The sequence below is a fragment of the Phyllostomus discolor genome, chromosome 5 (genome assembly GCF_004126475.2).
Source record: "Phyllostomus discolor isolate MPI-MPIP mPhyDis1 chromosome 5, mPhyDis1.pri.v3, whole genome shotgun sequence".
NCBI lineage: Eukaryota > Metazoa > Chordata > Mammalia > Chiroptera > Phyllostomidae > Phyllostomus > Phyllostomus discolor.
Window position 1 is genome coordinate 1,762,600 of NC_040907.2, and position 27,988 is coordinate 1,790,587.

At 69.0% G+C, this 27,988-nt stretch overlaps 3 protein-coding genes across 3 annotated transcripts; 2 read left to right on the plus strand and 1 right to left on the minus strand.

Annotated features, from left to right (window-relative positions):
• Positions 1-609: 609 nt before the first annotated feature.
• Positions 610-12,394, plus strand: CCDC27 (coiled-coil domain containing 27). The gene is made up of 12 exons (XM_036025105.1): positions 610-986; positions 1,991-2,101; positions 2,696-2,916; positions 5,184-5,468; positions 6,637-6,732; positions 6,857-6,973; positions 7,016-7,202; positions 7,348-7,478; positions 9,564-9,641; positions 9,910-10,122; positions 10,610-10,714; positions 11,945-12,394. Exons 1-12 carry the CDS (start codon positions 665-667, stop codon positions 12,068-12,070), a joined length of 1,992 nt encoding a protein of 663 aa, XP_035880998.1. The 5' UTR covers positions 610-664; the 3' UTR covers positions 12,071-12,394.
• LRRC47 (leucine rich repeat containing 47) lies at positions 11,151-27,950 on the minus strand. Its single transcript, XM_028512873.2, has 8 exons — positions 27,299-27,950; positions 22,403-22,855; positions 21,209-21,325; positions 20,363-20,478; positions 19,843-19,945; positions 19,572-19,661; positions 19,160-19,419; positions 11,151-11,171 (listed from the first exon to the last, which is right to left on the minus strand). Exons 1-7 carry the CDS (start codon positions 27,917-27,919, stop codon positions 19,171-19,173), a joined length of 1,749 nt encoding a protein of 582 aa, XP_028368674.1. The 5' UTR covers positions 27,920-27,950; the 3' UTR covers positions 11,151-11,171; positions 19,160-19,170.
• Positions 15,219-16,352, plus strand: SMIM1 (small integral membrane protein 1 (Vel blood group)). Its single transcript, XM_028514233.2, has 2 exons — positions 15,219-15,391; positions 15,630-16,352. Exons 1-2 carry the CDS (start codon positions 15,291-15,293, stop codon positions 15,754-15,756), a joined length of 228 nt encoding a protein of 75 aa, XP_028370034.1. The 5' UTR covers positions 15,219-15,290; the 3' UTR covers positions 15,757-16,352.
• Positions 27,951-27,988: the final 38 nt, after the last annotated feature.

Genomic DNA, 27,988 nt, shown 5'->3' on the forward strand with positions numbered 1-27,988 from the left:
GGCTCCTGCCCCGTAGAAAGGTAAGATGAGACTCAGGAAATTAAGATGAATGTCCTGCTCTGTTTCCATGGAGACATCTGTGATGCCATCCACTCCTCCCCAGATCCTATAGGATGAGGAGCTTGGGAAGCCCATCCGGCCCCGGCCTGGACCAGGGTTCGGCCCAGGGTTCGGCCCACGCTGGGGCCACGTCCCTCCCGACGCCCACAGGAGCCATCTGCTAATTGGTCTCGCACGTGGCCAAGCCTGGTCCTCTGTCCCCCCTCCTGACACTGTCTCTGGGGGCCGCCCGGTCTCTTGCCAGCGTCATGGAGAAGGGACTGATGGCCCTCCGGAGCATGGGCGGCCAAGCCTCAGAATGGAAACTGCAGGCAAAACAGCACTCGCTCAACAGGCTGGGCCAGGCCATCAACTGGTACAGCTGGAGGAAGGTACGGGGGTCGGGGGGACCCTTGGAGCCGCCCTCCCGCCTGAGGAGGGCCCCGGGCCGGGCTGCCCACAGAGCGCCCCGAGATGGAGGGGAGGTGCGGTGCTGGCCCGAGCCTTCCGTGAGGGGTCTCGAAAAGGGGCTGAGGGGGCAGAAGGGAAGGGAGTGTCCAGGGCCCGAGCATCCGCCATGAGCTGAGGGAGACTGGGGGTCCCCCCGTTCCTGGGAGCTTCCTAAATGGACAGTCACCGGGCTTGGCCGCTGCGGGTCCTAGAGCCGGGTCCCTCCGTGGGGCTGGCAGCAAGCTCGCGGTCTGCAGGGCGAGGGGACAGACCGTGGCCGTGGGCACACGCGACCAGGCCCTGGCCGTCCCGGTCTCTCCGTCCCTCCGCGCAGAGCGAGGCCTCGCAGGGCGCCTGCCTGGACAGGAGCTTCTCGTCGGAGGTGGAGGACCTGCGACGCATGTTCCTGCGGCGTCCGGACTGCCCCCAGTTCTGCTCCCGGGCCACGTCCATGTCCAGTTACGTGAGGGCCGCCCCCGAGGGCCCCCCGAGAAAACGCCCCCCTCCCTGGGAGTCCGCCCGCTTCTGAAATCACGGTGGCCGTCCCTGCACACGGAGTACAGGGCGGGAGGAAGGGACCGCCCGCCCCCTTTACTGTCCGATACTGTTCATCTCCCAGCTTCCTGCTCCTCCTGTCTCAGTCACCAGGGCGTCAGCAGGGTTGGGGGTGGGAGAGGTGGAGGGGGTGGAAGGTTCTGGAAGCTTCAGGAGAGAGGTCTGTAAGGCCAAACATACCCCATGACGCACCATCCCCTGTGAGACGCGGAACTGAGGACGTCAGGCCCCCCGGCGGCCCTGCCGGGAGCCTCTGCCACCGCCCGGTCTGGCCCACGCGCCCTGAGGCCCCCGGGGAGAGGGCCTTGCGGTGCAGGGCTCATGGTGTCGGAGAGTGCCGGCCGGGCTGGGTGGCACCCCAGGCTGGCGAGCTCCCACACGTGATGCCATCCTGAGTGATGATGGGGACGCCCTCAGCCAGCGCCTGGGGTCCTCCTGCTCATGGGTCTCCGCCGGGACCCCCTCCCAACACACATCCAGGCCCCAAGCTGTGCCCTGAGGGCCAGGCCCCGGAGAGTGGCCAGCGCTCCAGGGCCGTGACCTGTGGGCAGGTCTCGGGGGAGGGCGGAAGGACCACTCACTGGGTGCGGGGCCTGCACCCGCACAGGCTCACAGGGCTCAGCGGCTGGGCGGGGGGTGGGAGGGGGTGCTTCTGAAAGACTTGGAGGAGGAGCCACTTTCACAGAAGGGGACTTGAGTCCGCCCTTGCTGGGAGGGGGCGCACTGGTGTGCGGAGGTGAATTGCCCCCGGCGTGTTTGGGTGGGCACGCTAGGGACGGGGAGCCGTCACAGCCGAGCTTCCTTCGAGTCCCGGGGCCCCGCCCCACGCAGCCACGGAGAAGAGTCCCCGTTCACCCTGCCGGGCGTCAGAAAAGGAAGACAGCGCCAGCCCCGGAGGTCTTGGGCAGGCGCGACCCGTCACCCGCCGGCACTGTGACATCCGCAGGGCCCGCCTCCATCGTCGCCTTGCCCGGGGTGGTGTGCCTGAGCCCTGAGGCCTGGAAGATGCCCAAGGACTCCCCCTCCAGCCAGAAGGGCCTGGACTCGACAGCGGACGGTGAGGGAGGGCAGGGCCTTCGGGGCACAGGGGGCCCCTCCTTGGTACCTAAGCCCCGAGGGCCTGGGCTTGCACCTGCCGGGGCCCTACCCCCCAGGGCTTCCTGCTCCCACTCCAGGGAACCCCACTCCTGGGCCCCCTGCCTGGCCCCACGTCCCCCACACAGGGGGCCCTGGGATGCTTCTGTCCTGGAGCCGAGGGGCCAACGGGTGCCATTCCTGCAGACAAACACACTTACTCTCGTTATCCAAATGTGAGATCCACACCTGTCCCGAGTGCAGAAAGCCCGGGGCAAGTGTGCAGGGCCACCTGGGCACAGGCAGCGCCGGGGCCGCCATGTCCCGCTGACCCCCGGGCTCTGGGAGCCTGGCCGGGGGCTTCGAGCGTCCCCCCACTTTGTCAGCAGATACACTGGGCCAGGCTTGGGGGATGGGGGACGGTGTGCTGCCTGGAGACCCGGAGGAGCCAGTGGGGGGGCGAGGGAGGGCCTCGGAGGGGCTCTGGGAGGCAGGGGGAGGGTGGGCGTCGTGGGAGACGGTGGCCAGGGCCGCTCAGCGGGGGAGAGCCTGAGGCCCCGCTTCTTCTTCTTCGCAGAGTCCCTGCTCCCCGTCAGCAAGAGCGCCTGCGAGTTCGGCTACTTGCGGAAGCAGAGCATGTCCCCGACAAGGAGCCCGGCCACCAGCGGCCTGGTCCTGGGGCAGAGCCATCTGCGGAAGCGGGTCCCCTGGTACATCTCGGTCATCCACGAGAAGGTACCGCCGACCCCGGCCCTGGCGCCCCAGCTCCGCGCCCTGCGGGAGGGGCTGCCCTGCGCGGCCCGGGCTCTGTTCTAGAACCTTCTTAGCCGGGCCCGCAGGGTTCCCACGTGCGGTCTACACTGACCTAGGGCTCCTCCTTTGGCATCTGCGGGTCAGACGCTTCACAGACCTTCTGGCCCCTGCCCGCCCTCAGCCCAGACCGTGGCACTGTAAGACTCGGGGACTCGCCCACTGGCATGCAGCCTGCCCCCCCACACATGATCATGACCTTCAGCCGTCTGGGCAGCTCGGGCCGGTCATTCCACATGGGAGAGCGTGGTCACAGAAACAGGGATGACCCGCTCGGGAGGCGGAGATCGGCCCGCGGCTCACGAGGCGGGCCGGCCCCTCGCCATCTTGGGATCCCGTTGGTCTCGGTGTCGGGTACCCTGGCCCCGTGGCCAGGAGAAGGTGGGGCGCAGCCCCCTCACGTCTCTGTCCGTCTGTCTGTCTGTCTGTGAGCGAGTCTGCGTGCAGTAGGAGCGGCTTCTCGGTTACATCCTGAGGAACTCGTCCCCGGGGCAATCCGTGTCTGGGGGCATCTTACAGGGTCAGATGTTACAGCCACGAGTTCCGTTCCTTTTACGACACTCAGAGCTCCTCTTCCCTCTTGCTGCCGCTGGGGTAAGCTCCGCTGTCTCAGGAATGTGTCCACTCCAGGTCCGTCTTCACACGGGTTCACCTCGGCCCGGGCAGAAGGGGCTCCCGCCCCCCGCCCCCCCACCTGCAGGAGGCTGGCCGAAGCCGCCTGTTTCCGGCTGCCGGCGTTGCCTTCCCTCTTCTCTCCATCCGTCTTGCTCGAAGCTTACCTCTGTTCACAGTCCTTTCTTAGAACCGGCTTCTGTTTTGTTTTCTTAAGGCGGTGAAGACTTCATGACAGTGATAACCATGAGTCACTCAAACCGGTGGGTGGGTGGCAGGTGGGTCCCCAGGGGACGCTGGCCAGGCCCGAGGGTGTGGGTCCGTGAGGGCTGGTTTCACGAGGATTCCGTACGGGCCACCCCTACCGTTGCTGATGGGTCGCGTCATTTCAGGAGTGTTGACGCCCCTGGACCGGGCCATGCCACTTCAGGGGAAGAGCCGGACGGCGTCCTTAGGGACAGCCACCCCGAAACGGCAACATGGCGTTCTCGGCAGCGCCGATGTGTTCTGGCTGCAGAGCGGAGCCCCCGGCTCCTCTCCGGGAGCCTGCCGGGGGGGGGGCTGCGGGCGGGCTGCCTGTGGAGCTCAGACGGCACCTTGGGGGTCTCCTGCCCCCGGGAGGCTGTCGTTACAGGTGCGCGTGTCTCCCCTGGAGGCGAGAGTGCCACCTGCAGCACGACATGGGCGTCGTGCCGACTCGGCAGCCCCGGCGGAAGCGAGCACCCTCTTGTGGCGATCACTGTCTGGTTCGGGGCGCATGCGTGTGTCTGAGTCGCCACGGCCCGGTGAAGGCGTGATGCCTGCGTGACGATTGTCGCCTCTAATCTGATCGTACAGATAACTCCACACGCCCTTCAGAGGCTCCGGATGTTACAGCGTTGCCGTACGGGGTCTCCCCTCCCCTCTCCCTCTGTGCCCCCCTGTATCACTCGTTCTTGCACGTCTCTGTACCATTGTCTTCCCTCTTCGCTCTTTAAGCTTAATTTGCAGTCTTTTCCTAAATTCTACAGGTGGATGCTTACATAGTTGTTTTTCACTGCTTTCTCTAATAGATGCATTTTTAAGGCTATGAATTTGCCCTTAGTCACAGCTTTAGCTGCATCCACAAATCCCAATATGTCCGGGTGTCCATCATCGCTCAGTTTAAGGCGTTCCCTGACTTCCTTTGCGATTTCTTCTTTGACTTGTAGGCTGTGTGAGATCCACCACTGAATCTGCAAACGTTGGAGGAATTTCTAGTTATCTCTCTTTCCAGATTTCTATCTGGCACCCTTTGCCTTCTGCCTGAAGAATGCTCTTCAGTTTCTCCAAGTTCAAGTCTGCCAGGGACCCATCCTTTCTGCCTCTTGTGTGTCCGACCCCCGCCTCCCCCCCCCCAATCTACATTGTGTCTCCGAGTCTGAAGAATCCAGGGCAGTGAGATGCTGAGCACGGAAGGCCCAGGGGCGGAAGGCCCCCAGAGGGCGTTGCTGGTCAGGCGGGGGGCTGCACAGGGGACTGGTGTCCGCAGTCACGGCGGGCAGTCAAGGCGAGGCTGCCGGGGACCTCCCTGGGCAAGGATCTGAGACCTGCCCTCATTGGGGCGTGGCTGCGTTAAGAAGCACCTGTCCTGGGCTCGGGATGTGGGGGTCCCCGGACAGCAGGTGTGCTCCTCCTGGCCTGGAGCTGCTGTCCTCGGGGGGGCGGGGGGCTGGGGGCGAGGGCGAGGGGGCTGTGTGGCACACGGGCTGCCCCCGTTTCCTGCCCAGGACCACTGCCTGTCCGTGCTGGGGGCGGAGGTGCAGCGCCTCTCCGAGCTGGAGGAGCAGGTGCGGCGGAAGGACGAGGAGATCCTGGCGCTGCAGGGGGAGCGGGAGGCCCTGCGGAAGCAGCTGAGAGACCTCCGCAGGAGCAAGGTCTCGGAGGCGCCCTCGGGCCAGGCCATGAAGGTGAGCGGGGCGCGGGGGCGCCAGCCAGTGGGGTGCCGGCCCGTGGGGTGCTGCTTCCAGAGCGTCTGACCCTCCTGGCGACCCTCGCTCGGGATCTTGGTGCATGCCCCTGCCCCCGGCACCATCCCGGTGACCCTGCACGGCTGCCAGGCCCTTGGGGGAGCGCGGGCTGGGTCTCAGGGTTCTGCGGCCAGGACCGAGGCAGGGAGAAGGGAATGATACAGAGAAAGGGCACAGGCCTGGCCCTGGGCAGGTAGAGCGTCGCCCTGCCACGCGGAGGCTGCAGGTTCGATCCCCGGTCAGGGCACATGGGAGAATCAGCCAACAGACTCGAGAAGAAGTGGAGCACCGGTGTTTCTCCCTCTACCCGCCTCTCTCCGCCTTCCTTAAGTCAGTCAGGAAACGCTCTTTGAAGAAGAGCCGTAACCGGGACAGCTCGTCCTGGGCTCTGCCGCCGGCTCGCTGTGTCCCCGGGACAGGCTGCCCTCTCCCTGGCCTCTTTCCTTTCCTTTCCTGGAGGAGGAGGGCCAGCTCCTCCGTCATTGGAGGGAAGGCCCCCGCAGGCCGAGCCCCCAGACCTGGCCTAGCCGAGTCCCGAGGGCGGCGGCCACTTGGGGTGGCCCGCCCTGAACGAAGCAGGTCCAGCCGGGGCAGGGGGGAGGGGCGAGGGGCGCAGTAAGCCGCCCCTGGTCTTTCTAAGACCCGACCTTTTCGTGCCTGAGGCTACAGCCTGATTTTGTGCTGGGGACACACAGGAGTGTGGGGGGGAGGGGGGCGGTGCTTCAGGCCGTCGCCGAATCTCCCCGGGGTGTCTCCAAAGGAAACGGCCCAGACGCCGCTGACGGGGCGTGTCCGGTGGGCGGGGCCGCAGGAGTCGGGAGGCCGGACGCTGTCCCGCCTCCGGGGGCTGTGGGTTGGGCGTGAGGGGAGACCGAGCGGGGCAGGGACGTACCTGCGAGGTGGGCGTGTTCGAGGCTGCACCTCAATGACGGAGCTCACGGCGGCGAGCCCTCCGCTCCCGGGGCTGCCCCCCCGCCTCCGGATGCGGAGCCGCTTCAGGCCCCCTGCCCACCCCCCACCCCACCCCGAGAGGACGGGTCTGCAGGCGTGTGCCCTGGAGAGCCGGGGGGGCCGAGTGGAACCCTGAAGCCCGCGCGGGCTCTTGCAGGAGCGGCCCTCCGAGCCCCTGACGAAGCTGTCGGAGCGGCTGAGCTTCCTGCAAACCTGCATCAGGGACGAGGAGGAGCTGCGGCACTGGAGGCAGGTACGGCCGGCCCCTCCGGCCTGCAGCCCAGCCCCGGTGGCGCGCCCCCGGGTGCGGCCCTTGGCCGCCCTGACCCCGCACTGCCCTGGGGCACCCACAGCCCTGCGCCCCCTCCCACCCCCAGATGCAGGAGGAGTATGTCATGGAGCACAGAACCAGGGACCTGGAGGCCCTCGGCGAGGAGGAACAGGGCCGGGAAGGGGAGCCCGAGAGGCTGCCGGAGGAGGGAGCCGAGAAGGAGGCCCAGCGTGAGGAGGGGGGTGAGGAGGAGGAGGAGGAGCAGAGGGTGGAGCTGGAGCTGGACGAGGAGCAGGAGGCCGAGGGCAGGGCGGGCAGCCGCCGGCGGGCCTGCTTCCCGGAGGACGACTTCGAGGAGGAGCTGATGGCCCAGCTGCAGGAGTACGAGCAGGTGATCCAGGAGTTCCAGTTCGAGCTGGAGGTCGCCAGGACCAGACTCTCCCTGGCAACAGGCAGGAGGCGGAGGGGGGACCGGCCCCCCACCCCCTTGGGCTGCCCCGGTGCAGGCTGGGGGGGGGGAAGTCAGAGCCCTCCAGCTCCTCCAGCTGACCCCAGGCCCCCCCCCGGCCCTGCCCTCCCCCCCTGCCGCTCCCCCAGGAGCCTGCATCTCTCTGCAACGACAAGTGGACCACCAGGAGGCCCAGCTGCAGAAGGCCAGCATGGAGAACCAGCTGCTGCAGAAGGAGCTTCGCGAGCGGAAGCAGCAGCTACAGGCCATGACCGACAAGGTGGCCGCATCCGTGCCCCGGGCCCCCCCCCCCCCCAGCAGCTCCGGGGTCGGCGCCGGCTGTCCCATCCCGCCTCCGGAGATGCCGAACTCGGGGAGCAGGCATGATTCGCCTGAGGTTGCACGCGGATGGCGGCGGGGTGCACTGCCCAGCGGCCTCCCCATGGCCTCCCGGCCTCCCGGGCCTCCGGCCACTCCCCAAGCGCCTGTGGGCCCGCGTCCCGGGAAGAGGGCCCCACCCACGCCTAGGGAGGTCGCCGCTCGGCTGAGCCCACTCCTCGGGCGTTTCGGTCTGTCTCTGCAAAGAGGTTTTGCACCCGCGTGTGCAACTTGAAGAGCCAAAGACCCCCAGTGTCCTTGTTGGAACAGGAGGGTCCTATCCTCCTCCCCCCATTGGTCCCTCCCCAAGGCGACCTGTTCTCTGGGAGTCCCTGGTCCTGTCGCCCCGCCCCTCCCCTCAGTGTCTGTGAGTGGGCCCTGCGCTTGCTCACACCTGGGGCCGTTGTCGGGGACACGCTCGGAACCGGAACTGGAACCGGTGTGCGAGACGTTACCGTTTGTAAACCTCGTGTTAGAGCTGCTGTGCCCCATCTCCCTCTTCCTGGGTCCACACTTGTGTTCTCTGGGGTGCACCCTCCGGGCGTTTTTTGAGGGAAGGTGTTTTGAGTGGGGGTGGGTCTGGGGCCCGCCGTGTGTCTCCAGCATCTGTACTCCACGCCGTTGCGGGGCGGTTGGAGGCAGCATTGCGGCCTGGAAGGCGTTCCCACACCAGGGGTGATGCCCCTGCGCCCTGTGTCCCCGAGTCCGGGGCGGCTGGTGGGAAGCCCAAGGTCACCCTAATTCCTGTGCCTCCCCACGACTTCTTGGTGGTGGCCGCTTCCGCGCCGGAAGGGCGCGGGGCCCCGGTTTGTCCCAGCTGTTTGGAAACCTCACGAAGGTGGGCCTTACCGAGGGTGTACTCTCACTGTGCGGGGCCCCCGGGGGCCAGCCGGGAACCCTGTCCCTCCGTCCGTTGGTTCTGGGGTTTTTCTCTGTTCGAGGCACCTTTCCTCTCCTCTCTGGCCACCCCCCACCCCCTGCTGGCCGGCCCTCCCTCCACTCAGGGCCAGCGAATCCCCCCGCCACCTGGGGCCCTTCTTCCCTTCCTGCGTCTCCCTCCAGCATCTCACACCCTTGCCCACCGGTTCAGGAGACCCCCGTGACTGACCCACAGCCCCCTCCCAAGTTTGGCGTTTGTGATAACATTTTCGACGTCCGAGGTCTCTCTCTTTCTCCCTGAATGCTCCTTTTATGCCTCTTTTTCCCGGAAGCCCAGCCTCTGTTTCCCCATTACAGCATCTTCTCTTGCCCCCCCCCCCACTCCCCGGTGTCGGAGGTCGTCCTTGGTTTTAACCCCTCATGTTGTGTCTGTCTCCTGTGAGTCCCCTTTCCCGGCTTGTTTGGGTCTGTCGTTCACCGGGGGGGGGGACTCGGCCCCCACGCCAGGGCCCCTGGTGGCCACGCTGTGCTGTGCTCTGTGGCTCGGGGGTGCGCGTGGGCGTTCCAACCGGGAGTTCTGACGTGGGACTCGTGGGTCTTTCTCTTGGTGGGTCAGAGTCCCCTGGAATCCGGTGAACTGGAAGTTCAATTCCTGGCCGGGATGCGAGGGCCTCGCTGCCCTTGTGCCCTGGGCCCCCAGTGGGGAAGGAGGGTGTGGCTTTCAGCTTCAGCACCCACACCCCCGCCTGGAGTCTGGGGTCTCCCGGGTCAGCCTGGTGTAAAGGGGCGGGCTTCTGGCAGCTCAGCCTGGGGGTAAGGGTGGGGGATGCACCCAAAACTTCATCCCTCCCGGCTCCTCCTTTTGGCCTCTGGGCCCAGTTGGGGGGGTCTCGGGGGCGGGGCAGGGCACTGCTGTCGGCTGCTGTGGCTGGGCCCCGGGACCTGGGGTCTGCTCTCCAGCGCCCCGTGTTCCGGTGCTGCCCCTCCCTCCTCCTCCAACGCCCTCATCAGAAGCACGCCCCAGGGAGGGGGGGGGCAGACCCGGGGGTCCGTGCCCCTCTGGGCCCCCGCCTGGCGCCCCTGAGCGCCCCGCCTGACCTCCCTGCAGTTCTCCAACCTCCGGGAGGAGAAGAAGTGGGAGGAGGTGAAGGGGCTCGGCGAGAAGGACAACCTCGCCCTCCGGCAGGTGCCCACGGGCCGCCCGGGCCGCGTTGGGGGGGGGGAGGGGTGTGGGGGGCCCCCCCCCGTGTCAGGCAGCACCCCGCTGCCGCTGGGCTCCCATGTGACTTAGAGAATTCGGAGAGAGGTGGCTGTCTCTGGGCGGGGTGGGGGGAGGGATGTGGGGGCCCCCCCCCCGTGTCAGGCAGCACCCCGCCGCCGCCGGGCTCCCATGTGGGGGGGATGTGGGGGGGGCACAGGTGGGCCCACGCCTCCGCGCCCCCGCCCGCCCCCAGCGAGTGTGGGAGCTGGAGCAGGAACTGGCGAGCCGCGATGGCGCCCTGGCCGAGCTGGACGCCAGGGTGGGCCGGCTGCAGGCCCAGGCCGCCCAGAGCCAGAAGCAGCAGCAGGGCTGGCAGCAGCTGCAGGAGGCGACGCGGGACCGGATGGAGGCCGCGCAGCAGGCCGAGCAGCAGACGCGCGTGGCCCTGGAGAGCGCCCAGTCCCGGGTCCGCACCCCCTGCCCTCCCCCGCCCCCAGGGCCCGCCCGCCCTGAGTCCCGAGGGGCTCCGGGGCGGGGGAGGGGAGCACCAGGCCTTTCCTTAAGAGCCCAGCTCGGGGGCCAGGCGGGTCTTCCTGGGAGGGGATGGCGCCCACAGCTCCCGTGGGGAAGGGAGGGTGACCCGGGGTGGCTCCGAGTCTTCATGTGTTATTTTTAAAAAACCACGTTCAAGTGTTGCCATTTCACTCACCAAACGAGTTGGTGAGGCAGAAAGCCCTTCACGGTGGGCACCCCCACCCCTGGCCCCGTCCGGCTTTTGGGCGGATGGTGGCCCTCTGCCTTCATCCTCGGTCCCCAAAGCCGGGAGGTGAGGTGGAGGCCACTTCCTATCTCTCGGTGAGCCCCGGGCCGGCGGCGGGCAGGCACCTCCGCCGAGAGGGGCTGCGGCCCCCGCCTTCCCACCGAGGCCGCGCCGGTGTCTGCGTCCCCCGCAGCTGGAGCGGCTGAGAAACAAGATCATCCAGGCCGCCTTCGGCGCCTTGGGGACCAAGTCCTTGACCACTGAGATCTCCGACAACGACATCCTGGAAGCCTTGCAGGTCCGGCTGGTCGGGACGCGCCACCCCGGGGTCCCGGGTTTCCAGCCACACGCATCTGCAGCCCGGGCCCGAGCGAGAGGCTTGGGCTGGGACTGGGGGCGTCCCTTGAGGGTCCTAGCTGCGTCACTGCTCTGTGACCCTGGGACTGTCCTCTCTCTGCTCAGGCAGAGGGGGCCAGACCCCCCCCCCCACGGGGCAGGGGCGTCACAGGGCTGAGGAGGCCAGGCTGCTCTCGGCACCAAGTGGCCGAGTGACCCGCCGGGGAGGCAGACCCTCCAAGGGCCACTGGGGAGGGGCCGTGCTGCGGGGTCCTGGAGCCGGAGCCCGCCCCCAGCTCGGTGCAGCTCGGCCCCCTGCGGGTGCTTCTCAGCACCTGCTGGGCCGGGACCCTGGCGCTGAGCCCCTTCTGTGGCCTCGGCCATGCCCACCCCTCACTGGCCCCAAGCAGAGGACTGAGAGGGCAGGGGGTGAGGCTTTAGGGGGAGACGCTGTGGGCCAGTCTCTCACCGTGCTGGGCCCCAGGGCGCCCTCCACAGAGGGAGGCAGCGTGCCCGCCCTCAGGCTGCCCCGGGAGAGAGGGCAGCTGGGCTGGTGCTCTGGGCGGCAAGCACCCGGCTGACGCGGGCTCCGGGAGGGCCTGTGCCGTGTCACCGGGGGCCTTCTCCAGAGGCTGGGTCCTGCGACCCCAGCGGGGCCCACGGCCTTGAGAGCCCCATTTCCTCGATCCCTGCCCCCTCCTTCCTCTGGGCCCCGCCTGTGTTGCTCCTGGGGGGTGGCGGCGTCCGCAGAGGGGAGGCGGACCCCTGAGGCGGACAGACCCCTGCCCGGGCCTGGCTGCGGTTTGGGCCAAGGGAGGGGCGGAGGAGAGGGAGAGACGAGGCGGCGGGAGAAGGTGGGAGGGGGCTGGGTGGAGGGCAGGCGTCACCAGCACCGCCCGGGGGGCCGGGAAGGAGGCCTGGGGACATGGTGACACAGCCTCCGGGTGTGGGATGGACCTGGAGGGACAGACCCGAGGCCCAGAGGCCCCTCTGACTCACAGTGGACACAGAGACAGCTTTGGGCTGAGCCGCCCCAGTCCCGCTGCCGGGGTGGGGGTGGGGGTGGGGGTGGGGTGGGGGGCTCAGCGCACAAATGGGCCAACGCTGCAGACCCTGGTGCGCCCCCCCCCGCCTCTGGTGCGGGGGTCTGGCGGGCCAGTGTGGCCGGACGCAGGGCTCTCCTCCTCCGCAGAAGCTGGTCTTGGAGAGGGCGGAGTACTACAGCCAGCTGAAGCAGAGGGGGTTCAAGGGGCCGGGCCCGCCGCAGTCCGAGCTGACCTCGCAGGGCAAGTCCAAGAAGCTGGCCTCCTCCAAGTAGGCCGGGACGCCGCCCGCGGGCCGGCTCTGAGCTCTGAGTCCCGATTAAACCCTGTCGCTGGCCTCGGCGGTCACCTTCTCCCCCAGGGGCTCACTCACACCCGGCTGGGCCCGGCGCGGGCTACACCCACACCCCCTTTCCACAACTCACTCTGGGGCCAGCATACCAGCCAGCACCACCGGCTCCGTCCTGGGGGACCTCACATGGAACAGGCTCCCCCCCACCTCACTCACGGACCCCACGCACGTCCTTCCTCCCCTGCTGTGCCCCTCTGAAGGCCCTGCCCCCGGGGCCCCCTGCCGGGACTCCTGGTGCCACCGCGAAGGAGGGAGGCAGGTGGGAGTGGGCTCCCCCCCACCCCCCCAGAGCCCCGGGAGGGCAGGCAGCCTGGTGTGATGCTCACCCCGGGTCTAGGCACAGGAGCGCGGGCTGCGAGCGCGGGGCGGCCGGGGACATTTCTCTCCCCTCGGCGCCCCGCCAGCCTGCCGGCCTTCCTTACGCGCCGGCAGCAGCCGTGCGAGTTCTGCCGCCGCGGCGTCCGGCCCCTCGCAGCCAGGAACCGGGATGGCCGCCCAAGCCACGCAGGCCGCCGGGCGCGCCAGCCCAGCTCCTCGTCTTTCCGCTCAAACCCAAGATCCCCGGAGGCTCCCGGAGCCCTGCTCGGAGCTCGCGCCGGTCCTGGCGGGGTCGGGGAGGGCTGGGCCCCAGCACGGGGCTGCAACAGCCCGGAGGGGGCTCGAAGATCCTGCCACGTCTGGGTCCCGAGGAGCCCCGCGCAGCTGCCCTGGCCGGAGCCCGCCCGCAGCCCGGGGGCCACACCCCCGCGCGCCCCGCCCCCGCCCCGCCCCCTGCAGGGCCCTGCCCCCAGGCCCGTTTCAGGCCAGGACCTCCCCTGCTGGCTCTACTCTCCGGACCGGCCTCGCCCCTCCCTGGTCCCGCTCTCCTCTCGGAAGTCTCCGGCCTCTCGGGCTCCGCGCGACCCTCCGCGACGGACAGGTCTGCGCCAGGGGAGACGCAAGGTTGGGGTACAGATGCCTCGCGTATCCGGGGGCTGTGGGCGTTGGAGCGGGTAGGGGTGGTCTTGGCTGCCGCGGCCTTCCCGGCCTGCGATCCGCCTGCCTGGGACCGCGGGATTGGCGGGGTGGGGGTGGGGGTCGGGGCCTGGGGGCAGTCGGCTGACCCACCCAACAGATCCCTGGGCCTGACGCTCAAGAGGCGACCGGATGCGAGCCACTCGGAGACACCCCAGGGCCGTTTCCCTCTGGCCCCGCCCCCCCCCCCCCCCCCCCCCGTCCCCACGGGGCCGCTTGGCTTCACCCTTTTTTCTTTTCTGTCGTTGAAGGTCGGACCATCGGACCGTCACTGGCGCCTCGGACTCTGAGCTACAGGCGGATCGGAGGTGAAACCCGCCGGCTGGCCCGCTCGGCTCCAACCTCCTGCCTGGGCCCCAGACGCTCCGCCAGCCCGCCCCCCGGCCAGGACTCCCCCTCTGTGAGTTGCGGGCTCCTCAGAGGTGCTTTGGGGGGACGGAGTCCGAGGCCCGTGGAGCCCCTGTCCTCACAGGCTTCCAGGAAGCGGTGGCGTCCTGGAGGCTCCTGGGGCTTAGCAGGCGTTGCTGCCACGCGGCACAGCCCCGGGCTGCTGGGACACAGGGTGGCCATTGTGCCGGGGTCCCGGGTTGGACAGACGGTCCCTGAGCCAGTGGAGCCGTCAGGAGCTCAGCTCCGGGCACGTCACCAGCTCCCTGTGGCCGTGTCCACCGGGGAGGACCGGAGAGCCGCACCCGCGCCGGTTCAGAACATCAGTTTGGAACTAGTCTCCCCGAAAATGATCAGGACCGCTGTCCCGGGCTGGGCCAGACTGGGGCTGACCCTCCTCACACTGAGAAGCCTGAGGCGGGGCAGCTGGTGTGGATTCAGAGGCAGCACCATCGGGCTGGCGTTGCAGGGCACTCTGGTGACAAGGCAGCTGCTGCAGCTCCAGCCATCACATCAAAACATCAAGGCAGGAAGGAGGGGGGTGGCTGTTGTTTCCCTTCCGAAAGTAGAAGCCTCCTCACCCCCGGTGCACCCTCCATGTATCCCCCAGCACCCTGCCCGCCGCTGGGCAGCACGGGAAAGCAGGGACCAGGGCTTAGACTTGTGTCTGTCCAAGGCCGCTGCTTGGGGCTGGCACATGGATTCCTGGGACGGGACAGCTTGTGAGGGGGTGGGTGCGGGGGAGGGAAGGAGTGAGCAGCGCTGGCCGGGGCCCGTCTGCTGGGTGCACCCCGGGAAAGGGGAGCCCACACTGCCCCAGCTCGGGCTCCCTCAGGCCCGGCACTGTTCTGAGTGACTGCCAGGGAGCCAGGGCCCCACTGGAAGGACAGGCTCTGTGGCCTGGAGGCCGGTTCCCTTCCTTCCCCCCTCCCCTCCCCCAGACCGGGACAGGGCGCCCCGGGAGGCCTGGCAGGGGCTGAGGACAGCGGGCTGTGACTTCACGGGCCGGCTTCCTGCCGCCCGGGGCGCTCTGTGTTCTTGTGCCCCCATGTCCGAGATGACCCAGGGCCGCGGAGGGCAGGGTTTCCGAGGCTGGCGGTGGCTGGCCGAGCCTCTGTGCCTGGAAGTTAGGGGCCTGCCGCTGCCTGCCTCCCCCGCCCCAGACCCTCTGCAGACCCAGCTGCCCAGCCCCCAGCCCCGGCTTCGTCCCGCCAGGCAGTGGGGCAAGGACTAGAGTGCTGAAGGCCGAGGACCCTGCACGGGGGTGGGGGCTGGGGGGGGCCAGGCCTCCTCCCCCAGACAGGCTGCCCCAGCTCCCAGCCCCCCCTTCCCAGTCCTTCCCATCCTCCCCGGCCTGCCCCCGCCCAGGGCCTTATCTGCCCGGAGTGGGCAGAGGGAGGGAGTTATCGGCCCAGCCAGCCCAGCCGGCCCAGCCCGCCGGGAGGCCCCGGGGCCAGTGGACACTCGGCCTGTTGCATTCCTGAGCAGGGTTCTCGGACTCTCAGCCTCCGGGGGGTTGGAATTCCCACTCTGACTCCTCCCAGGGTGACTCTGGTCCCCGGTCCCCGTCACCTCCTTGGGAAGGTGGAGGGTGCGGGCCAAGGGGCCCGCCCACCTTACTGCCCCTCTGCCCTCCCCAGCCGCCGGGGCTCTCACTCAAAGCGCCCTCCCTGCCGCTGTCCTCCCAGAGCCCCGCCGCCGCCGCGAGGCCCCGCCCAGCGGAGGCCCCGCCCCCAGCCAGCATGCAGCCGCAGGACCTCAGCGTGCAGTACAGCAGGTGGGAGGAAGTCAGCGTGGGGGCTGCGTCCGGCGCTGGCACGGAGGAGGCCTCCAGCTGGGAGGGGTGAGCAGCCCACCTGGGCCACTGGGCCCCCCTGCAGCCCCCGCCCCTGCTGACTGGGTGCCCGCCCCCTCGAACCTGGGCCCTCTACCCAGCTCCCTCCTGGCTCCCAAGTGCAGCAGAGCCCCCCTCCCCCCCCCCCCCCGCCCTCCTTCCAGGCCCACCTGCCCCGGCAGCACCTCCCCTTGTCACGGGGCTCAGGGCCCTCCCGGGGCTCACGTGCTGGCCCCTCTCCCCCTAGGCTCTCCCCGAAGCTGTGCTCGCGCAAGCTGGGCGTCGCCATGAAGGTGCTGGGAGGTGTGGCCCTCTTCTGGGTGGTCTTCATCCTGGGCTACGTTGCCGGCTACTTCATACACAAGTGCAAATGAGCGCTGCCCACGGGCCCGCGGGGGCTCGGGCTGGAGGGGCGTGGGTGTCTGGGAGCCCCTTTGTACACCCTCCCCCTTATACACAGCCCCTCCCCAGTCCCTGGGCCCAGGGGCACACCCAGCGTGCAGGACTCGCACGGGCACCTGTGTGCACACTGTCACAGGCCCCTCCTCGGGTGCCCGGCAGGGACACCTGTGTGTGAGGACACTCACCGGTAGCCAGCACAGGCACACCCAGCCTGGGGCACCCGAGGCCTGGGCCCTGGGACCGGCCTGAGCTGGGGCTGCAGGCCAGGGCCCCAGGGACTGGGTGGCTGAGGTCCCCCTTGGCGAGGGCCGGGGCGTGGCCCCCCCGGGGTGGGGTACTCCCTGGGTGGGCATGGTGGGGAGCCGTGTCGCCCTGGGCAGGCTCCTGCCCTCTGGGACCTGGTGACTCCCGTGTGCAAGGACGGCTCTGGGCAGGGCCCTGTGTGACCCTCCGCCCTCCCTCTCAGGGACCCCATCCCCAGCCCCCTTCCTGGGCCGTGCATGGCACAGGGACACCCAGGGAGGGCGGTGTGCTCCTGGGAGCAGTCATTAAACGTCTGTTGAATGAACACGGATGACAGCCTCTCCCGTGGGTCCCCCAGGCCAGGCACAGCTCGGGTGCTTTGAAAGGCCAGCCAGAGGGTGCTGGACAGCTGCCAGGAGGCCCGTGGGAAGGGCCTGCCTCTCTCGTTGGGGCTTGGAAGGGCCCCTCCTGGCAGCACCTGAGGGCCAGGATGTGGCCGGACCTGTTCCTGCCTCGTCTGAGCACACACGGGGCCTGTGGCCCCGCCCCCTCCTGGCCCTTGACCCTTGCAGACCCTGCCAGAGACACCTGAAGACTCAGGGTGGGGAGGAGGGGCAGTCACTGTCCTGGTGGGCCCCGTGTCAAGACCCATGCTGGTGGAGGTGGGCAGGGGGCAGAGACCCCACAGGACCAGTCTGGGGGCGTGGCTGGGCCTGGAGGACTTCAGGTGAGGGAGGCCAAGCCGCCCAGTGACCTCTGGCTCTGACCCCGAGGAGGGAGGCCAGCCGCAGCTGGGGTCTGACCCAGCCAGCTCTAGTCCTGGGTCTCAGTACCTGCCTCCAAGGGGACCCTGCCCCCACCCTCTGGTTGTCTGGGTAGGGAGGGGTGTAGCTGGGGCGCCCCCACCAGCCTCACCCTGCCAGAGGCCCTCCCAGTACAGGCCCTGTGCTGCGGCAGTTGGGGGCTGGCAGGGGCCACACAGCCTCTGTGGGATCTAAGCATTGGGCAGCCCACTCCAGGTGCAGGGCCCAGGCCGGGAGCTGGGTGGGGGGCAGGTGTTGGGGGAGTGGAGGCCCGGCCGCCCCTGCCCACTGCTCCTCCCTGAGCGCTCGGCTGCCCTGTGGGCTCTGAGGCCAAGATTCCCGCACAGCTGCTGAGCGGAGCTGGGCCAACCCAAGCTCAGAAGTGACTGGCCGAGGGCAACGCAGCCCGTGGGGAGGTGGGTGGGTCGGGGTGGGGGTGGCAGCAGGTGTGGTCCTTGGGTAAGGCCCAGAGCTGGGAGCTGACCCTGAGGCCTCGGCAGCTCGGGCCAATGTGGCCCGGAGACACAAGGGTCCTTGTGAGAGCCGCCTCCCTGGAGCCACCGCAGATGTCAGAGGCCAACCCCGTGCGCCCCACGGCCTGTCTAGTGTCAGACAGGATGGAGGCCAAGGGCAACCCGGTGGTTGTGTATCGCCCCTTCCTGTGGGCTGTTGGCGCCCCAACCCTGTCTGCCGGGGGAGCTAGGGGACCAAGGGGCACGCACATGCAGCCTCTAAGAGGTATGGCCCTTGGGTCCCCAGCTGCACCGGAGTGGTTTCAGCCCCATGGTCCCCAGGGCCCTGTACTGGGCACAGTCCTTAGGGCCCTGAGGAGACTGGCTCCCCCTGACGTGGAAGGCGTGGGAAGGGATGGTGTGTGGGGTGTGGGGGTGGCCGCAGGCGCTCACTGAGCAGGTCCTGGGTCTGCTTCCTCCCAGGCGTCTTCGAGCACCGCCCCCCCCCCCCGCCTGCAGAAACCCAGAGAGCCGGCGCTGACTGTTTATTAGGCGGTGGGGCGGGTACAGGGGTGGCCGCCCCTTGGGGTCTGCCACAGGAGGACTCCGTTTCCAGCCCCCCCAGTCGAGCCGCTGGCTCCAGCAGCATGGAGGTCACAGAGATGATACAATGTGGTCACTGACCCCAACGGCCCAGGAGCCAGGAGGACAGCCTGGCTGCCTGCCCCCCGGCCCCCCAGAGCGGACCCCACACCAGCCACGGCGCCGTCAGCCGCACTGATGCCCACGGGCCCTGGAGTGACACCCACACGTGGATGTCGGGGGGCTCCGGGGGGGAGCGTCACCGGCATGCCTGCATCAGCCCAGGCATGAAGGCGGGAAGGCTTGGCGGCAAGGAGACCCAGGCCAGGGTCTCGGCCCCACCCCCACCCCCGCAGAGCAAGCTGGCTGGGCCCGGGGACCATGGGGCTTGCTCACAGACCCCATGTGGGATCCGGGGCTCCTGGCCCTGATGGTTGTGGTCCCCCCCCCCCAAGTTACGAAACACAACGCAGCAGTCGCCCTCTGCAGTCCCGGACACGGATGCACAGCGCCACGGAACGGCGGCTGCAGCCCCAGCCCCCTCTGCCTTGCAGCCGGATTGTGCCCGGCGGCCCCTCTGCAGCCGCGGGCTCCCTGGCCCCAAGGGCGCCGTGGCTCCGGGTGTGGGCACGCCCCCACGACGGGCACGCCCAGACACAGAGGGTCCACGGCTGTGAAGCCCAACACCGGAAGCACCTACAGTGGGACGCGCCCTCCACAGACGGGCAGCGGGGGCCTCTCCTGGGACGCAGACCGGCCTCCTTCCCTCCAGACGTGCACCCCGACGTCACCGTCCCCGCAGGCTCCTTCGCAACGTCTGCTCGGGCGACCGGCTGCTGCTGGAAGGCTCCGCGCAGGCCCCGCCCCAGGCGGCCACAGCGGCCCGGAGCAGCTCACGGAAGGGACGCGTGTTTACGAAGGGCGGGAGACGGCGGGGCGGGGCGGCGCGTTCTAAGCCGCACTCTACGGTGGACCCAGGAAAGACGTGATGATGCAGGGCAGCCCCGCGCAGGCCGGTGAGACGCACGCTGTGCCGCGTCTCCGCCCCGCGCGGAACCCGCGTCTTTTCCGTCCAGAGTCTGGCCGGGCCACCGGATCTCAGAGCGTTCTGAGCACTGGGGTCCTGCTCCTTCCAGTGCCGTCACCAAAAGCCGCAGCCCAAGGCGTGGGGGCAGGAGAGTTTAAGCACGTGGCAGCACGGCACGCCCGTACGGAAGGGCCTCCCGGAACTGGACAAAGAACGCGGAGGGCTGACGGGGCGCGGGGGCGGTGCGGCCGACAGTCCGCCCCCACGCCGGGCCGCGTCTCAGCGGAGCACCGTGACGAGGGCTGCGGGGAGGTCCAGGTCCGTCTTGGACGGGTACAGCACCTTCAGGCGCCCCTCCTCGTCCACCACCCGCACCTGCTCCACCAGGAGGGGCGCGTGCCCGCCCCGCTCGGCGCCGGGGTCCGCCCTGGGGTCCTCGCGCTGTCCTGGGGTGGCGTCGGTTTCCGCATCTGAGACCGCTCCCTCCTCTTTGCTTTCCAAAGCCTGTTTGTTGATCTCTGCCATTTTCTGCAAACGAAAAATACCGTTTCAACCCAGAGACCACAGGCGACCCAGGGATGCCGCTGTTGCGCCCTGGGCGGCTGCGGGAGGCGGGTGTGGGGGGCAGCTGCGGGGGGCCCGGGAACCCAGGCCCGGCGCGGCCCCGGCGGCTCGCCCACCAGAATGAGGGCATCCATGGCGTCCTTGCAGATCTGCAGACTCGTCGCGCTCGTCACCTCCAGAAACAAATCGGAAGTCGTTTTCTTAATCTGAGAGAGAGATCGGGAAGGTTTCAGAACAGAGCGGGGTATCGGGAGTGGACGCCAGCCACTGCCACGACGCCTCTGAGGAGGCCCTCAGGAAGCGGTGCCCCCCGGCCCAGACCGCCGCCTTCCCGCGCACGGACCCAGGGACCCGGCCCGCACGCGAGGGCGCCCGCGCGCCGCCCACCTTCGTCTTCTCGCTGTTGGTGATGGGCGGGAAGGAGATGACATCGCCGTCGGCGTCCAGCAGGCAGGGGTACTGCTCCTTCCCGTCCAGCAGGTGCAGGTACCTGTGCGGGGAGACCCGCCGCGGCGGAGCTACAGCAGCGCCCGGGTCCAACCGGGCAAACCCGGGCTCATCCAGGGGCGCGGCGGGGGGCCCAGGGCGCACCCAGCGGGCTCAGGGGGCGGCGTGTCCTGCACGCACCCCGCCTAAGGCAGGCACGTTTCCTGGCTGGGCGAGACCCGGGCGGCACGCTGTGGGCCTGGGGTCTGCCTTCCTGGGGCTGGTGGGTGACGGCTGCCGGCCCCCCAACACTGGTCCCGCCCCGCTCCCTGGGGAGCAGCGCCCACCGCCGGTGGCCTCCCAGTCCCGCCTCCCCCTCGCGTGGGAGCGCCTGGCCGCAGAGCGAGCAGCCTCTGGGGGCTCCTGGACGGCAGCGAGGGAAACGGCGGCCCGTGCCCGGCCCCCGAGGCCGCCCACCCACCTGTGCAGGCCCGAGACGGTCTGCCTCTTCCTCTGTTTGCGGTGCTCCTCAGCCTCCAGCTGCAGCTGCCGAACCAGGTCCTTGGCCTTGACTTCTTTGCGCCCCAGGGGGACGATCTTGGGGCAGACACGGCGGGTCAGCTCATGGAAACGCCCTCGCAGACACCAGCACCCCTGCTCCCATGGCCTGTCACCGCCTCTGGGGCAGCACCAGGGACGCGCCCGACTCCCCCGCCCCCGTGATCCACCACGAGGACAGGAGAGGGGACAACTGTCCCACAGCTGACAGCTCTCCTGCCCCCTGCATCACGTGTGGTCCCAGGTGCCTTCAGAGGTCGCTGAGGAAGCCAAATGCCTAAACCCTCCAGCACTTTCAAAACCAAGCTTGACCCTGAACCTGACGCCCGCACAGGCGCGCTTCCGAGGCCACAGGGGCAGGTGGGTGGAGGGGGACGCGGCCCCCGGCGGGACGGTGGGGCGGGGTGCGCACAAAGTGTCCGCACGGGCCCCCCGGGACCCTCCGCGCCCGGGTCCCTCGCCACAGAGGCCATCAGCACCGGGCAGGGCTGCGACGGGACGGCTCGCGGGGGTCAGGTCCTGCTGGGGGCTTTGCCTCCGGGACACAAACCGCACGCTTTGGTTCAGAGTCAGTGAGCGGATCAAGAAAATCCCTCTCGAGGCACCACCTCCCCAGAAGAGCCCGACGCGAACCCCGCCTGCAGCGTTACTGGGGTGGTGCCGGGGCGGCGGCTCCGCCCACCGCGCTGCGGGGCAGCCCCTGGCACGCGCGCTGTTTCTAAAACACCAAGGAGCCCCGAGACCCGCAAACCCGGGGGGCGCGCGTCACCTTGAGGTCCGGCGGCGGGCGGGCGGTGTACAGCAGGGGCCCTCGGACCGCCCGGAGCTCGTGGGTGGCGATGGTGGCCGCCGTCCTCTTGTCGCAGACGTCCTCGTGCAGCTTCGTCTGCAACGCGAGAGCGGGGGCGGGGCGCTGGGCGCGGGCGGCTTCCGGCCAACGGCTCCCTTCGGGGGGCCCCTCCTACTCCTCCTGCATTTCCACCTGCTCCCGGCAGAACCGCCCCTTCCCCGGACGCAAGGACACCACCCGAGAGGCCACGGGAACGTGTGACCGAGCGAACACAGGTGGGGCTCGAGGAGAAGGTGACCCCGGGCACTTCCTTCCAAAACCCGGATCTCCAGCTCTGCACCCCGGGCTCTGCGGCTCCCACCCCCAGGGGCCACCTGCCCCCCAGGGACCATGCTGGGGGCTCTTTCCCATGTTGAACACCTGCCTTTTGCTGCAAAAGCTGGGCCCAGTGCACAGAAACCCCGGCAACCGGAAAGTCTGGCTGAACGCTGAACAAAAAGTAAACTGTTCACGGGACAGCCTGCTAGTGAGACCTGCTTGACTCCGTAACCCTCACCTGAGCACGCGCTCTCTGGTTTTACTGGGGGGGGGGAGGGAAACGCCGATGGGAAACACACCCATCCCTGCCTCTCCTGCACGCCCCGGCCAGGGACCGACCCCGAGACCCTGGCCCAGCCACGGGCCCTGACAGGCACTGAACCCGTGACCTTTGTGTGCGGGACGACACCCAACCCACTGGGCCACCCAGCCGGAGCAAGAGCTGACGACTCGGATCCCAGCCTACGTGAAACTGGGAGTGCACTTCGTTACAGAAAGGAGAAACGCCACCCAAACACAGGGACTGCAGGCACACGGCTTCCGGCAAAGCCGTCCTCAGAAATGCGGCTGCGCGGTGGGCGCTGCGGGGGAGGGTGGGAGGGCGGCCCCCTGCCCCGCCCACGCGGGTTCGGTCTGAGCGAGGTGCCCGCGACACGCCCGGCGCGCTCTGCTGTCCGACAGCCCGGGCGCCCTCGGGCGCGCGCAGGCACGCTTCCGGGGCCTGTTCCTGACACCCGGAGCCGGGGGCCTGCCGAGCGCCCGCTTCCCGGGGGAGGGCCTCTCCCCGCCCAGGACCCCCCTTGAGCCACACCCACCGCGCGCACCCCTCGCCCCGCCCCGCCCGCCCGCACTCACCTGAGAGGTGAGGAAGCGCTTGAGCGTGTTCCCCGCCCGCAGGTCCATGCCCCTCACGACAGCCCCCACGATGTACGGCCGCACGGCCCTGACCTCGGGGCCGACCGTGATTGTCAGCGGGGTGGGGTTCTCGGAGACGTGCAGCACGCGGAGCAGCAGGCGGCTGGCCTCGTCCACCTCGTCCTCCTCCTCCCCGCTCTCCCTCTTCCTCCTCTCCCTCTTCTTCCTCCGGCCCTCGTCCTTCTCCGCGTCCGCCTTGCCCTTGCCCCGGCCGCCGCCCCGGCCGCCCGCGCGCAGGTACTCCAGGATGGACTTGGTCTGGCAGCTGCCCACCATCTTCTCCAGGCGCCTGTCCTTCAGCCGGTTCCCACGCAGGTTGATGTCCTTGAGCCGCGGGCAGTCGGCCAGCTCCGCGGGGACTTCGCTCAGCTGGTTGTTGGAGAGGTCCAGTGTCTGAAAGGGAGCGCGGGCGTCAGACCCCCGGGCTCCGCCCCGCCCCGGCACGGGGACGGGAGGGCACCCGCCGGCCCGTGGGTCCCAGCACCCCACGTGCACTGGCCGGCACCTGCCCCAGCCCCACATGGCACTGCCCTCGGCAATCCAGCGGCTTCTCGAGGAGACGGGGCTGGTGACGCTGCCTGGGGCCCCCACAACACACATGTAATAGTGACCCCTCGGCTTCCTCGGGTCACAACCACAGCAATGCCGCAGAAAGACGGTTAGACCGAGAGACAGAAGGTGGCCAGGGCCCAGGGGAGAAGCCCTCTGGTCACGGACAGATGAGCACTCCAGGTGACGAGCAGGCGCCCCACAGGCCGGTGCCGAGACCTCTGGCGCTCAAGGAGCTGGCTGAGCGCACCTGCAGTCCCTGCCCTCGCCCCAGACCGGAGCGCGGCTCAGACAGCGCTGGGCAGGCGACCGCGCAGGGTCCCCAGGCCCGTGCCGCGACCTGGAAGAGGCGCTCAGAGCAGGGGCGGAGAGAAAGGGGCGCCGAGGAGGCCAGACCCGGTCTGCGGTCACCAGTGGGCCGGTGAGGGCAGCAGGAGGGGCAGCGGGTGGGCGGGGCCCCACTGGGGCAGGACTGGGTAGGCTGGGGCACACGGGCGGGACCCCACCCCCATGGGCCTGGAAGCTCCTCCCAGAAGAGGCGGAGCCTGCACCCGGCCCGGAACCTAAAAGGCAGCGGTGGGGGCGCTGTCCGCTCAGTCCCCGCCCAGGCGTGTGGCCTGCACGCCGGCTGCTCAGAAGCCCCTGGCGCTGGACGGAGACTGGGCTGCAGGACAGGGCAGGCTGGGCCCCCGAGACCAGCTGTCCCCCTGTGCCTCCTGCTCAGGGGGCAGCGAGGGGCTCATCTGTGGGCTTCTCGGTCTCCTGCGCTGTCCCGGGGGCTTTGGCCAAACAGCCCGCCGACCCTGCTGGTGTCGCCCCCATCGCTGCACGCAAACCCGCTGGCTGGGGGCCGGGACGTGTCTGCCCCCGGGATGAAAGAGAGCCCGGCCTCAGCAGCAGAGAAGAGCCGGCCAGGAAGGGAGGCCGAGGGGAGGAGCCTCGGTGGGGGGGAGCCCTGACAGGAGCGCCCCCCCCCCCCCCCGGGTCTGAGCGTGCTCTGCCGGGGCAGGAGGCCGAGCAGGGCTCCCTCCTGGGAAGCTAACTCTGGGTCCTGTGTGTGACACCAAAGGTGTGACACCCAAACTCACTCCCAGGGAGTGAACCGCCGCACCAGGCAGAACGCGGCCAGCACCTGCCTGGGGCTGACCCACAGAGGATGGCGCTCGCTCCCCTCCGGCAGGCGACAAGCCTTGGCGGGTGGAGCTGGCCGGTCTCTGACCATGAACCGTGCCACCTGCTGGGCACAGCGCGCCTGCAGGGCACACGTTGCCAAGAAAGGGACCCCGAGTTCCTGGTTGTGCGACCCTGAGACAGCCGCCTCCTCGGGAGGATGCAAGGGACCATATTCATCCCCGTGGGCGGTGGGCGGAGGGGACCTGGCCTTCACCCCTGGGGAGCCCCGCCCCAGCAGCCACCGAGAAGATGGGAACCGAGGAAGGTTGTTCTCACGTTCTCTTATCACCGGACAGAAGGTTCCCCCGTGAAAGTGTAACTTTCCTGTGAAACTTGGCGTGCGAGAACTCCCACCCGAGAGTGACGCTGGGTGACACAGGTGGGCAGGTTTCCTGGCAGGACAGAGGGGAATCCTGGATGGTGCCGGCCTGGCCCTTCCCAGCACTCTGGGGGCACACCTGTCCTGCCCATCCCCCCTCCATCAGAGCGCTCGTGGTGGCAGCCCCGACAGGCCCAGCAGCAGCAGGACCCCGCGCCAGGACAGACATGCGGGGGGGGGGGGGGGGGGGAAGCCCACACCCCTCTCGGGTCTCCCCAGGGCACAGCAAGATGGGCAGGCCAGAGGCTGGCAATGGCAAAGCCGGGGCCACCAAAGGCAGAGTGGGCTGCTCGGTGGGGGAGGCAGCCTGGTGCGGCTATCTCGGCTCCCGCTCCCCAAGCCCCGGGGAGAGGCCAGACCCCTGAGGGCGGGCGCCAGGCACAGACTGGGCGGCCTCCGCACGCTGGGGAGGGGGGGGGGAGGAGTGGGAGCAGCTGATGCCCGTGTGCTGTCCCGTCACTGGGGGATGCCTGCCTCTGGCTAGGGACCTGGCTTTACTTCTTTAATCAGCAGGAAGGCTGCGGCACTGTGGCAGGGGCCACGTCAGAAGGCCTGAGGAGTCCTGAGCTGCCACGTGGGAGGGAGGGGTCCCCAGGGGACACAGACAGCCCAGCCACCTGGCTCCCCAGATGAACTGGCCACGCGTGCGTGACCCCCAGCAAGCCAGCGACCGCCAGCGGAGCCCGAGCCCCAGAACGGAGAATCATTAGCGAGGGAAGCCACTGTGGTCTCAGCACAGGGCGCTGATGTACCCAGGACCTGCACAGGCCCCACCCACCGCTGCCGTCCTGTCCCCAGGTGAGGGGACTGGGCAGAAAGCCACGCTTCCCGCCTCCCATGTCCTCCACTCCAGCTGGTCCAGGGACGGACGAAGGCCTCTCTCCATGGAGCCCCGGCTGCGCTCTGCGTTTGCACAGCATGTCCGGGCGTCTCCAAAAGCCTCCCCAGCCCGAGGGCCATCGAAGCCCCAGGGGGGTGCCGCGCAGCTCCTGCACGACGCTCTTTGAGACGCAGGTCTGTTCACGGGACAGAGCCCAAGGAGGTCTCACCAGGCTGGAAGGAACGGACCAGGTGGGGGGGCTTGGTGAACCGGACACCCCCTCTGCGGCGAGGAAGGGTGTTTGTGTGCAATAAGGATGACAGCCCGACGGGCGGCACCACAGAGGGGGGTCGGGAAAGGTGCTATAGATTCGAAGAGAAATGTAACTGTACGCTCACGTGGCGCAGTATAAAGCCACACGCCTGGCCGCTGGCCGGGCCCTCGCCCTACAGGGACTCCGCCCACCTTGTCTCCCTGGAAACGTCAGCAAGCCCCTGTCCTCCTGCAGAGCGGGCTGGGCCGGTGCTCCCAACCTCGCGCAGTCTGCAGGTGCAGACACACTGGGGAGACCGGCTGGTGTGCATGCACACACACACACACACACACACAGTCTGCAGGTGCAGACACACTGGGAAGACCGGCTGGTGTGCATGCACACACACACACACACACACAGTCTGCAGGTGCAGACACACTGGGAAGACCGGCTGGTGTGTGAGTACATACACACACACACACACACACACACACAGTCTGCAGGTGCAGACACACTGGGGAGACCAGCTGGTGTGCATGCACACACACACACACACACACACACACAGTCTGCAGGTGCAGACACACTGGGGAGACCAGCTGGTGTGCACGCGCACACACACACACACACACACAGTCTGCAGGTGCAGACACACTGGGGAGACCAGCTGGTGTGCATGCACACACACACACACACACACACAGTCTGCAGGTGCAGACACACTGGGGAGACCAGCTGGTGTGCACGCGCACACACACACACACACACACAGTCTGCAGGTGCAGACACACTGGGGAGACCGGCTGGTGTGCATGCACACACACACACACACACACAGTCTGCAGGTGCAGACACACTGGGGAGACCGGCTGGTGTGCATGCACACACACACACACACACACACACACAGTCTGCAGGTGCAGACACACTGGGGAGACCGGCTGTCTTAAGAGCAATTCCTCTTGCAAAGAGATCAGTAGCTAAACTGTATGCACATGTTATCGTTTAAGAAAACTCTGCATTAAAAGTATGAAAAACAGAAGAACAAAGGCAGGCCTGCCTTTTAAAGGCGAAAGGGGGAAAGAACATCGGGCAGGTGCCCCCAGGCTGGCGTCAGGTGGCCGCTCTGTGACTTCCCTCCCTCCCACCCTGTCTTTGGAACTCAACAGCCCTAATGGACCCCTGGTGAGAGCCAATCACCCCCCGGGGAGCCTGGGGACCCCAGGTGGGTCCAGGATGCGGGACAGCGCAGTGCAGAGAACTAGTTATTTGCCAATTACTTGAGCAGCCCCCCCCCGCCCCCCACTGTCCAGGGCTGTGGCTGGGGTCCAGTGAAACATGCCACACACGATGCCCTTATGCAAGCCGCAGTCACTCCACACCCTCAGGCCGCGCCCGGGTGGCCACTCCACGCGGCTCATTCCATTGTTTCACAAATAGAAACATTTAGTCACCGCCCCGCCGCGGCCCCTCCCACCCCAGAGGGAAGCCGAGTTTGCTGACAACTCGGAAACTGTGCGTCAGGCGTTGAAGCCCAGGTATGGACAGGTGGTGCGACCCGAGGCTGTAGCCGGGTGAGTGCGGGGGTGGGGCGCTGGGGGCACGCTGGGGTGGGGGGACAGCTTCCCAGCCCGGGCCCGCCCGCGCGGCGCCGCTGACCTTGAGCGAGGCCAGGTGCACGATGTCCGGGCTGAGCTCCCGCAGGCAGTTGTCCGCCGCCGCCAGCTCGCTGAGCAGCGGCAGCGCGCCGGGCCGGAAGAGCTCGGCGGGGAAAGCGTCCAGGCGGTTGCCGGTGAGGTTGAGCGTCTGCAGGCGCGGGGCGCAGCGCGCCAGGTCGGCGGGCAGCTCGCGCAGCCGGTTGCCGCTGAGGTTGAGGCTCTGCAGCTGCGGCAGGCCCGGCGGCTCGGCGGGGCCCAGGCCCTGGCCCGGCGGCAGCGCCTCCAGCGCGTTGCCCGACAGGTCGAGCACGCGCAGCGCGGGCAGCGGGCCGAGCTGGGGGCTCAGGCCGGGCCCCAGCGCGTTGCGCCGCAGCACGAGGCTCTGCAGCTGCGGGAGGCCCTGCGCCAGGCCCGGGCCCGGCTCGCGCAGGCTCCCGCAGCCGCTCACCTCCAGGTAGTGCAGCAGCGACAGCGTGAAGAGCCGCGGCGGCAGCCGCCCGCCCGCCGCCCGCACGCGCTCCTCCAGCGCGGGCCCCGTCAGCAGCAGCTCCCGCCGCCGCTGCCGCTCCGCCTGCTCCAGCTCGGGCCAGGACTCCAACAGCGCCGTCGCCGCCGCCGCCATCGCGCCGCCGCCGCCGCCGCGGGGGCTTCCGGGGCTGGGCGCGTCACTTCCGGCGCGGGCCGGAAGGGG